At 41.0% G+C, this 11,925-nt stretch overlaps 1 protein-coding gene across 3 annotated transcripts; it reads right to left on the bottom strand.

Annotated features, from left to right (window-relative positions):
• Window positions 1-332: 332 nt before the first annotated feature.
• Window positions 333-11,225, bottom strand: cdc7 (cell division cycle 7 homolog (S. cerevisiae)). 3 transcript variants are annotated; one of them, XM_030075025.1, is made up of 12 exons: window positions 11,004-11,225; window positions 10,495-10,598; window positions 10,309-10,395; window positions 10,038-10,173; window positions 7,268-7,361; window positions 6,900-7,042; window positions 4,947-5,280; window positions 4,159-4,266; window positions 3,369-3,544; window positions 2,994-3,076; window positions 2,296-2,445; window positions 333-1,962 (listed from the first exon to the last, which is right to left on the bottom strand). In XM_030075025.1, the coding sequence occupies exons 2-12, from the start codon at window positions 10,583-10,585 to the stop codon at window positions 1,469-1,471; spliced, it is 1,896 nt and encodes a 631-aa protein (XP_029930885.1). In that variant the 5' UTR covers window positions 10,586-10,598; window positions 11,004-11,225; the 3' UTR covers window positions 333-1,468. The 3 variants fall into 3 exon arrangements, with proteins under 3 accessions (XP_029930885.1, XP_029930887.1, XP_029930886.1); XM_030075027.1 differs by having other exon boundaries at window positions 5,217-5,280; XM_030075026.1 differs by having other exon boundaries at window positions 11,031-11,225.
• Between the last annotated feature and the right edge of the window lie 700 nt (window positions 11,226-11,925).

Here is an 11,925-nt window from a genome sequence, read left to right as displayed (position 1 = left end):
GGCTTTGCAACAGTTTCCTTTGTTCTGGGGTTTCCTCCAGGCCTGGCTGCCAAACTCCTTCCAGCCGGCTGCTCTCTGTCCTCCTGCTCTCTCTCCCCCCTGTTCTGCTCCACCTCAGGGTTCTTTGTCCTCTCTCAATCAGGTGGCTTAAACACCTGCACCTGTCGGAGTGGTGAGGCATTGTGGGGAATGTAGTTTGTGGTCTGGCGGCCATTTTGGGATGTTGCTGCTGATCCTGGATGGGAATGTAGTGTCCCTCCACTACATGTCCCCTGGCGATGCCACAACAGTATCTCCTCTCTATTTGTATGGTAGAAGTAGCCCATAGGAGCTGGAGCTACTAAAATATAAAATTTATTTAAAAAGTCTTAGTTATTGACATTTACAAAAGTTTCACAAACATCTTTCGGTGTCATAACTTAACACTGTGGCAGTAACAGTGACAAACAGCAACATATTCATATACAATAGCACACAACTACATTCATAAAATATATATACAAAACTAAAAGGCTAGTCCATTCTTTAGTCTCTTCTATGCAGTCGGAAACATGTAGATTGCTATGGCAGTGTTGAAGTTGAACAATTATCTTTGCAGGACTCGCTTCATTTGACTAAAAAGCTTACTAAGCTGTGCTGACGGCTTTAGACAGAAACAAAAGCAATTCCCAATTTGAACTGAATCACAGCTGCCCTCAGCAGGTCTGAGGGCCATAGAGTTTTGTTAGTAAAAGAGTTATAAGGCTTTTCTGGTGATACAGTCAAGGATTTTCATCTTCTTGCCTACCTGTTTAACACACCAGGAGGGTATTCCACAAACCAGGATTAGTTTAAATGATCATCTGATTTTCAGTTATTGGAGTGATGTAAAACTAATCTTATCATTTAGATAATTGATTGCCATTTATCAAGCAAAAATACTTAATGTTCACAAATAATGAGACTGGCTTGTTTTTCTCCATTTCATATATTTGTCATTTTTATATCTCACAGACTAAACGACCTATTAATCAAAAAGGTAGTCGATAGAGTAAGTGATAATGAAAGTACTTGCTAGCTGCCTCTCTATTATATCAAAGCTGCCATGAAAATAATCTTATGAAGTCTTAACTGTGGGCCCTGTATTGTAAACTACTGAGATGTGTTTTTGTGGGATAATAATATTAAAATAAATGTGAAACATTTAACAAGGGGGGATGATGGGAAGGCAAACTGCTGTTTTCCAGACACAAAAAAGAAATCTGTCCCTTCCCTTTTCAAATCATTTCTCCAAACACAGATGATCCTGCTTCGCTCCGCTTGGTGCAGCAGAGGAATTCATTCTCATTTTCATGGATGAGATGGATTTATTCTGCTCTGACCTGGACTTTGACCAATTAGACATTTTAAGGGGAAGTTAAGGTAAAACACCATTTTTTTCTCCCAACAGCTCTGTGACAGTGAGTGAAGGCCTCTGGTTCAGTCCCATTCAGCGCTTCAAGTCTTTGAACAGTGGGTGCTGCAGAGCCTGAGAAGCTGTAATCCTAGTGGCGGGGTTCAGGTCCAGCACTCTGTCCAGCAAGTCGTACGCCTCATCAGGCACTCGATCCCAGCCCCTCTCATCTTCACACACCTCACGCTCCGTCTTTGCCCCCACACTGATGAGATTCTCTGGCTTTGAGGCCTTCACAGTTGGGTGGGTGGAGGTTTCTCCGTTCCTGGGGTGGCCCGGACTGTTTTTGGAGGGTCCTGCAGGATCACGGGCTTCATCCTTGGGTTGGTGCTGTTCCAAACTTCCTTCAGGGGGAAGTTGTCTAGGCGTGTTGTCTTGGATTCTGTGGCACTGAGAGGCAGCAGAGTCTTGGTTGGCTTGGGGCAGAGGTGTGACCTCATCATCCGGTGATGGCCTCCGCCCTCTCAGCGTCTCACACAGCGTCCTGAGGTCCTGGCGAGGCAGCTCCCGACTGCACACCACTGCCTTACCTGAGTGTGAGATTCAACCAAAAAATAGATTCAGTGACTATCACAGTAGTTTGAGGTCACTGCACAAAGCAACTGATATAAAATCCGTCTTTTCCCCACAATTTACATGCCTGTGTGTGCTGAAAATCAAAAGAATTTGCTTTTACTTCCAACATGTTACACAGGTCTTTTGGTCTTAGTTGTTAGTCTTGGGTAAAATCTCCACAATAAGCATGATATCAATATTCCTATTAAAGTGACTTGACTACAGTTGTCACAGCTCAAGCTTCATTACAATATGGAGTTCCAAATGTTTATAAATTATTAAATATAAATAAAATTATTAATACACACCGAATGCCTTTGCAGCCTGGACGGTCTCTCTGGAGCCTCGTATGGTCATGATCTGTGTGAGAGCGATCAGGTCATCGCTGGCTTTGAAGAACGGGTAACGACCACTGAGCAGCGAGAGCAGGATCACTCCGGCCGACCACACATCAATTGCTGTGGTGATGGAAGAGAGCAGAGAGTTTCATGTGAGTGAACAGGACACAGGGTAAAGGAGGGACTTTTGCTGTTGAACAAAAGCCTTCTTCACAGTCCAATTTTGCCATTTCTCATTTTTCATCTCGAGCTGAAAGTTTACATACTACCTCATTTGGCTACAATACTATAGCCAAAAAATGTTTTACTTTTGAATGCCACAAAGGGCTTAGTCATTACTAGGAAAAAGATACTGAAACAGATGGACTTTTGGATGTCAAGTAGAAATACAGGACTGTGAGTGTGAGCAAAAATGGTTTTCTCAGTTGACCCTGTTTGTTGATGCTGCTGTTGTCCGTCACTTGGGGCTGGCCAGGAAATCACCAACCAGAGGACTTGCTGCCTGAGGTTATATCCACGCAATGATATCACTACTGGTCATAATTCATATAACCTTATGTCAAACTTCTGAACTACACCTTTATCTCTGTCTGAGAATGTATGTGCTTGTCTGCACATTTATCCATGTATTTCTTGGATATCAATCACAGATTCACACACACACCCACCTGTCCCCTGGTTGGGGCACTTGGTGAGGACTTCTGGTGCTCTGAAGCCTGGAGTTCCTGCCCTGGGAGCGACCTGCTGCTTCCTTACGTCAAAGAACAAGAGCACAAAGCAGGGATTTGATCACACCAACACAAAAAAAGAGAGAATGACAAGAAACCACAAAATGAAATTGAGTGGAATTATCTCCCAAAACCCTCAAGTGTCACATCTGATGAAGACAGAGATGTAATATTACTCTTTTTATGCCCTTGTCTGTGTTTTCTAAGCACAATCTATGCTTAGTTTTCACGTAACAAACCACATTTATTTACAATACACTGGACAGCCTTCTATGATTTCAGTCGTACCAAAAGCCAGTGCTCTGAGTTTTCTACCTGGACATGCAGATGTTGCAGACGCGGTCGGTCAGGTAGCAGTTACAGGTGAGGCTCAAGTTGACAGCCCGCTGTTGTTTCTGGCTGCTGCCCTGGGTCTTGGCAGGCAGGGGGCGTCGGCTGGCTGAGATGTACCTTCGGTTGGTTGGGTCCTCCACTTTACTGGGCTTTACCAGCTGAGTGAACAAAAATGCACAGAAGGGATTTTATAAAAAATAAATACATATACTATACTGAAAAAATATTCACATTACTGAGTCTTTTAGTCTAGTCTTCAGTGTTAAAATCCTATTTTACTTATGTTAAAAAAAAAAAAAAAAAAAATCTACCAATGCACACAATATTTTCTTGTTTGCAATGCGTCTTCACCTGTTTTCTAAAAACTCAACCAGCTATCTTTAAATTGAAGCATCAAGGCCTTGTAGTAGGGCTGATTAGTAATTGATTATTAAAGACAATTCCTGAAACAAGTTACCTATGTCTGAAAACTGCTTCTCACCCCACTGGGAAACAATTTTTAAAACCCAATTCTAGACAAAATGACTTGTTACAATAGATATTTTTGATTGAAGAGTAATTTAAAAAAAAAAAAAAAAAAAAGGTGGGGTCATACCACTTTCAAATATCACTGGAGAAGAGCTGCTTTTACAGTTGGGCACTAAATTTGCTGTTAGTGCCTTTAGTTTGATTATTCAGTATTCATAATAATAAAAGGACAATAGTGAAAGATCTTTGAAAGGATAATTATGTTCTGCTGAAACTGAAGGGAGCTGCCTGCCAAGCTGCTTACATCGATCTTGGTGGCAGCTGGTTCTGTGGCTGAGGGTGCTGGAGAACAGCTATTGAGGTTCCTCTCTCCAAACACCGGCCGTGGCGCTTTGCGTAGCCCTGCCAACTCCTAGGCAAATAAAACGTGGATGAATAGACAACAGAAAACAGACAACAGAAAACAGAATATAGACCAGTGCACAGACATGTCTTTCCTCATCCCCTGGGTGAGTTAAATACTTTGAAGTAAATTAATTAAATTCGTACATCCACTCCAGGCAGGCAGTACTGTATATTTTATACCTTAATTACATTAATGTGAGAGCTAAGGATGGACCAGTATATCGGTAGCCTACTGTACTGGCCAATATTAGCTTTAGAAAAGTGATATCGATGTCAGTCTAACATTATTTTTACTGTCAATATTTGGCTGATTGTGAAACCTAAGTGTGTGTCATTTAATATAACTGAAATTATTAACAGAGTAAAAGTAACATTGTCTTCTGTTTTAAGAGTATTTGGTTATCTTGCCAGAGGCCTGATAAACCTGATTAAAAGTTTAACGTGTTTTGTACCTGCATTTGCATAACAATTCTTACATCAAAAGGCACACCATATCAGTATCGGCTGTTAGAAGTGGGCGGGAAGATATCGGGTATCAGTAGCGGCCTCAAAAAAACATATCAGCACATAGTCAAATTCTGCTCACACTCGTCAAGGAAGGCATCCAGCTATGCTTTATGCGATCACACCTCATGACACCCTGTTGCTAAAGGAAGTTTGGTTAAAATATGGAACCAGTGCAAACACCTTTGTGTACTTAGTGCGAGAGGTGGAGGTGTTGACTGTGGCAGAGACAGACGAGGCTCTCTTAACCAGTGGTTTCCCAGAGGCTGAGGAGGATGTGGTGGTGGAGGAAGAGGAGGAGGGAGGTGGGGCTGTGTTGTGCCGTGAAGGCGCAGGTTTTGAAGTGGGGGCTGTGGTGGAGGTTAGGAGTTTTTGTGGTGCTTTGTTTCCCAGTGTTGGGTCTTGCTTCCCTGTGGACCCTCCACCTTTGTGAGAGGCCTTCTGCTTCACCACCTTCAGCAGCTCGATCTGGGTGTCGGCCGTCCCCTGTGCCAGACCAAAATCCACCAAGGCATACCTTGCAACAAAAACATTTTAAGAATGGAAATTAAATTTGTAATTATTAATCAATAGTATTTATTCCATTGTTGAGAGAAAGTGGAAAATCTAAAGGCTATCATGTTCAAGGCACCTAGTGTGGTTTGTGACCACTGGTGGTGCTATAATACACCCTACTGGGCTCCCATTTTGTTTTTGTAACATTATCTTCCAGTACGGCATGAGCATGGCTGACATGGGCAACATGTTATACACGACAATGTAAACACTGCCACTTTCAAAATATTCCAAATAAAGCTTTGCAGTGTTTCCTGTGTTATATTAGCAGTGCTGCACCTCCACACCAAGGAAACTCCAACATCGCAAGGGCAAATACAAAATCAGAGTAAATACTGTACATGCATCTTGATATTTGACTAGCCTATCTAACACTAAAAAAAAAAAAAAGTACAGTCCAGTGTTTTAGAAGTAATGATTATATTATGATTAAAAAACATCTTTAGCACTAGAACCCTAACTTTAATGATAACTTGGGCCAAAACAGCGAGAAATATGTGACAAATGTAGAGTCACCTCAAAAGCACCACAGCTGCACAATACAGAGGAACCACTGAGCTTTGCAAATTTCTTCTGAGTTGGGAAATACATTCAGCATTTTTATTAGGCCTCAAGGTCACACACAATGTGTTCTGATGAGAAATATTTCAAAGTAATTGACATCAAGTGAGCTTACAAGAAATACTACATTGGGTACCTTGAACTGACTAAATAGTAGAAGCAAAAAAGTTGTTGCAGCCTTAAATGTAAAAGCATTTGCTCAGTGTTAACTTGGAAGTATGCCCGCTGTCTCAGTATCCACATGTTTTAATCTTAGAGCAGGGTCCAAAAGTTTTTGGATTACCTGCCAAGGTGCCTGTTAAAAAAAAATGGGCCAGACAGAAGTTTTACCAGCCAAAAATAATAAATAATAAGTTCAGAGTCATATGTTTTTTATTCTACAGAAATGTGTTCTACTCCTCCTGGGGGCTCCACTCCTGCAATAAATCTCCATTTAGGGGCTTGTCCCAACAGCCCGGATGACAACAAGGACTTCACCTATTGCAACAGAAAATCCTGCAGTTTGCTGACTGACACAATTACATACTATTCACGACACGCAGCATGGCAGAGCTACCAGAGTAAAATGACAGAAAACCAGCAGCTTTCTCCAGCGCATGTGGAAAATGTATCTTTTTCTACCGGCCAGAGTGGCACGTAATCTACATAATTCACTTGCCAAAGACTAAATTTATCTGCATTTGGTGACTGGAAAGTGTTAATTTCTCTACTGGCTAGTGTTCCCCTACCAGAGGACCACAGTTTGATCCTCTGTGCTGTTATACTCCTTGAACAAGACACCTAACCACCATCTGCTCCAGAGGCACTGACACCTGACTGCTACTGTACACTACTCATCCATTAAGGATGAGTAGTGTATCAAACCAATGTTGATGAGATGCCAAATAAAATGCCTAAAGAGTAGTATGGCAGTTTTGTTCCACAAATGATCAAAACTAAAACTCCACCAAGCCAAACAGGGATCATTTAGGGATACAGCAATAGTTCATACAAAAGTGACAGAGTTGTACCAGCACTCACGTTTTGTTGTGCCGGTCGTAGAGGAAGTTGTTGGGTTTGATGTCCCGGTGAATAATTCCAAACTGGTGGATGTGACTCAAGGCCTTCAGCAGGTGGAAGATGTACTGACGCACCTCCTCAAAGCTCAGTGACCCAATGATGTCCTAATAAATACATTTTGACAGTATTTAAGTGAAAATATAAATAAATATACTGTATAAAGAAAACTACTACGGCATAAAGATATAATGATTTGAAGGCTTTATATGACAGATTATGTGTGTCAACACAAAAATCAATCAGTATGTCACTGAAAGAGTAGCCACATGCTATATAATAAAATTTAACAAACGCATAAGTTATCTGTCAATAAAAGAAAAAAAACATACCACAATGGCCTGATGCTCCATATAGGGCATAACAATCACTACATGATCTTCCTTTCTGAAGCAGTAAGTCACACCCATCACATTCTCTCTGCCGCTACAAAACAAACAAACAAACAAAAAAAAAAAAACACTGAGTCAGAAGTACACTCTTTTCAATTTGTTTTGTGCAACAAACATCTAACAGTTCTCTCCAAGTGGAGAAGTTGTTAGTGTTGATCAAACACTGAAGACATACAGTACAGGCCAAAAGTTTGGACACACCTTCTCATTCAATGCATTTTCTTTCTTTTCATGACTATTTACATTGTAGATCCTAACTGAAGGAATCAAAACTATGAATGAACACATGTGGAGTTATGTACTTAACAAAAAAAGGTGAAATAACTGAAAACATGTTTTATATTTTAGATTCTTCAAAATAGCCACCCTTTGCTCTGATTACTGCTTTGCACACTCTTGGCATTCTCTCCATGAGCTTCAAGAGGTAGTCACCTGAAATGGTTTTCCAACAGTCTTGAAGGAGTTCCCAGAGGTGTTTAGCACTTGTTGGCCCCTTTGCCTTCACTCTGTGGTCCAGCTCACCCCAAACCATCTCGATTGGGTTCAGGTCCGGTGACTGTGGAGGCCAGGTCATCTGCCGCAGCACTCCATCACTCTCCTTCTTGGTCAAATAGTCCTTACACAGCCTGGAGGTGTGTTTGGGCTCATTGTCCTGTTGAAAAATAAATGATCGTCCAACTAAACGCAAACCGGATGGGATGGCATGTCGCTGCAGGATGCTGTGGTAGCCATGCTGGTTCAGTGTGCCTTCAATTTTGAATAAATCCCCAACAGTGTCACCAGCAAAACACCCCCACACCATCACACTTCCTCCTCCATGCTTCACAGTGGGAACCAGGCATATGGAATCCATCCGTTCACCTTTTCTGCGTCTCACAAAGACACGGCGGTTGGAACCAAAGATCTCAAATTTGGACTCATCAGACCAAAGCACAGATTTCCACTGGTCTAATGTCCATTCCTTGTGTTTCTTGGCCCAAACAAATCTCTTCTGCTTGTTGCCTCTCCTTAGCAGTGGTTTCCTAGCAGCTATTTGACCATGAAGGCCTGATTGGCGCAGTCTCCTCTTAACAGTTGTTCTAGAGATGGGTCTGCTGCTAGAACTCTGTGTGGCATTTATCTGGTCTCTGATCTGAGCTGCTGTTAACTTGCGATTTCTGAGGCTGGTGACTCGGATGAACTTGTCCTCAGAAGCAGAGGTGACTCTTGGTCTTCCTTTCCTGGGTCGGTCCTCATGTGTGCCAGTTTCGTTGTAGCGCTTGATGGTTTTTGCGACTCCACTTGGGGACACATTTAAAGTTTTTGCAATTTTCCGGACTGACTGACCTTCATTTCTTAAAGTAATGATGGCCACTCGTTTTTCTTTAGTTAGCTGATTGGTTCTTGCCATAATATGAATTTTAACAGTTGTCCAATAGGGCTGTCGGCTGTGTAGTAACCTGACTTCTGCACAACACAACTGATGGTCCCAACCCCATTGATAAAGCAAGAAATTCCACTAATTAACCCTGATAAGGCACACCTGTGAAGTGAAAACCATTTCAGGTGACTACCTCTTGAAGCTCATCGAGAGAATGCCAAGAGTGTGCAAAGCAGTAATCAGAGCAAAGGATGGCTATTTTGAAGAAACTAGAATATAAAACATGTTTTCAGTTATTTCACCTTTTTTTGTTAAGTGCATAACTCCACATGTGTTCATTCATAGTTTTGATGCCTTCAGTGAGAATCTACAATGTAAATAGTCATGAAAATAAAGAAAACGCATTGAATGAGAAGGTGTGTCCAAACTTTTGGCCTGTACTGTATACAAAAATTTTGATCAAACATACACATGCACTCATATACTGTAGATGAATGTGAATGCTTGATACTGTGTGCATCTTGCCAAAACAGCTGGTCAGATCAATCATACAACATTAGACAATGGGAGAACCTGTAGACTGTTTTTTTTACAGAGGAAAAAAACAACACTAAAGAAAATCAGAGGGCTAAGATATTGTTAAGACTTATTTCGTAACAGCCATGGGGCAAGATGTTGCTAAAAAGGTTGTTTGCACTTTTGGTCACACAGTTTTTCCACAACATGTCAGTGAACAGGAGAAAGAACTACCAATCCAGCTGCAGTACATGGGTCTCTAAGATTTCTTGAAACAGGAAAATATCAGATAACATAAAGCAGATCTGGGAAGCAGCACATCTAACCCCAGGCATAATCTCAGTGAAATTGAATCAAAAATTCTCAAAGCAAAACTGCAATAACAATCAAATGGCAATGCTTGCAACAGAAACAACACATACCCCACTAATCTAAAAGCAGATATATATGTAAGTGTTTATTAAGAAGGTGCATAAACAAGAACAGTAAAACATATAAGGAGATGAAAAAGGTAAAGCACCTTCAAAAGAAAGCATAAAATCAACAGAGAAAACTTAAACTACCATACAAGGTTAAAAAGTGGGGAAAATCAGAGACACCACATGAGAACAAGTCAATAAAAACATTTTAAGGTATTATACTTAATTTCCTGTTCCTCAACCGCTTTCTCCTACAGTCTAAGGGTCCTGGCAAAAGGCACAGTCAAATACCTTTTAAATTACATTATGAAGAACTAACTTCCCTTCGCCACATTACCGGCACCTCGACTGCCTGCTGTGCACAGGCATCTTCTTAATCTTTTACATTATGAAGACATGACAGTGTGGGACTCACCCAGCCACAGTGAGACATTGGAGCTCAGCAGCAATGCGTATGGGATGGCTGGTTGGGATTAGGTGCTTCAGAGCAAACCTCTCTCTCCTCCCGTCCTGCATATGAGCCTCACCCAGGTACACTGAGCTGAATGTACCTGATACAGAGATGAGGCAACAATGCAAATACATCCCCCAAATTCAGATTCGATGAGAAGGAAATGGAATCAACAGAAAAATCAACTCCACAATTATGAAGGAAGCGTTTTTTTCAGATTATGCAGGGCACTTACCCTCTCCAATTTTGTCTATGATGTGGAAAAACTCGGTGAGCTGAGGAACAGCTTTATAGAGGTACTCAATGTCCATCTCCACATCCTCTGAAGGGAGACAGGACAAAGTAAAATCATGTTCAATACATCTGACATTTTCTCACAAACACTGCATACAATTGTTAGGTGACTATGTGTCCAACTCACTGGGTATTTTGCTTCTCCTGTGACTTCTGTCAGATTTAATGATGCATCCCTCTGTGCTGATGCTGTCACTGCAGTCAGGAGACAGCTCCATCTTGAGAGTGGAGCTAAGGAGAAAGTAAAAATGGCAGCCTGTATCAAATCCTGACAACAAAGGCAAACTCTGAAGACATAATGACCCAGGCAGGTGATCTTAATAACATAACCTTAATGGACTTATGCATTTCGATGATTCGTTACAATGTTAGGTTAAGATTAGCCAATATATTAAATCCAAGAAATTAGCAGTACCTAAACTCAACAGCTTAGCGGAGGTTTCCCTTAACGGTATCTAAGTATTAGTTAAAATACAGCATGTGTAACGTTTGCAATCGGGTTAATTTAGCAAACAAACGCTAGTAAACATGGTGTGAAAATGTCCTTTAAATGTCTTTTTTGTAAAATAAGTAGCTAACAGTTACAGTGCTAATGCTTGCTAATCTAACTTAGCTAGCTAACTAACGTTAACGTACCAGGTTGTTGAACGTAAAGAAATTCACCGCTTTCTTCAGTCGTAGAGTTTCTCTTTTATGTGTTCATTTCGTTAAGAGCCCCAGGACCAGAAGGCGACCCTATGTCGACGACACAACTCACAAATGAGTTAACGATAAAGCTCAACGAAAACGAACTAACTTCACTACTGAAGTTGAGTAGCCCTCTCCTTCCTTGTGTGAGGCTTTTCCGCCAACAACAAACTCCGCGCTAAAATTGACGTAAACGGAAGCTCGGACGTCACCGCCACTCTGTCGTGCCTGGACGGTAACCCTAGATCCGCGGACCTCTTGCCCATGCGCACTTGATCCTCTGCCCTGCTCCATTCGAGCCAAAAGCTTCGTAAATTTAGGGTTACCATCCAGACAGGACCCAGTCACATGCGAGAAAGAAGAACTCCAGCAAAGCTTCTCTGAAGAGATGTGTAGTTTAAAAAGTAATCTTTTTGGAAGTAATCTCTTTGACGGCTTCCTGCCACAAAGGTTAGTTTAGTCTTAAACCCAAACCAAACAACTCTTTACAGTTTGGCAGCTGCATGAAGTTAACTTTGTCTCAAAATGGAAAAAAACACATCTACTACTATATCTAAAAAAAAAAAAAAAAAAATCAAATTTGGCTGGGTGAATTCCCAAGAGGCTGTTGCATTAGTTTAATCACATGTTGTGAAATTACAATCTAACATGTCACATGGGATTGTTCAATGAACATTCATTTTATGTAATAAATACATTAGTAATATACCTTAACAGAACAAATAAATTAGTGCAAAAAAGTAATTCATTTCAGCTCTAAAACATTTATGGTAAGAATAACATACACATTAACATGACTTAACAATATATAGCTATTTTATATAAGGTTTACAGGTGGAATGAACAAATATAGAGAAAACATTTAATAGCC

This window comes from Myripristis murdjan, chromosome 17 (genome assembly GCF_902150065.1).
Source record: "Myripristis murdjan chromosome 17, fMyrMur1.1, whole genome shotgun sequence".
NCBI classification, from domain to species: Eukaryota; Metazoa; Chordata; class Actinopteri; order Holocentriformes; family Holocentridae; genus Myripristis; species Myripristis murdjan.
The sequence above is the reverse complement of the archived record's forward strand: the minus strand, read 5'-3'. Positions and strand labels throughout refer to the sequence as shown.

Bases quoted from the DNA above. Each gene is read 5' to 3' on its own strand.
- cdc7 (XM_030075025.1), bottom strand. From the start codon at position 10,585: ATGGAGCTGTCTCCTGACTGCAGTGACAGCATCAGCACAGAGGGATGC. The intron at 7,043-7,267 runs GTATGTTTTTTT...TGTATTTATTAG, and splicing joins TGGAGCATCAGGCCATTGTG to GACATCATTGGGTCACTGAG. The intron at 5,281-6,899 runs GTGAGTGCTGGT...TTTTGTTGCAAG, and splicing joins TACGACCGGCACAACAAAAC to GTATGCCTTGGTGGATTTTG.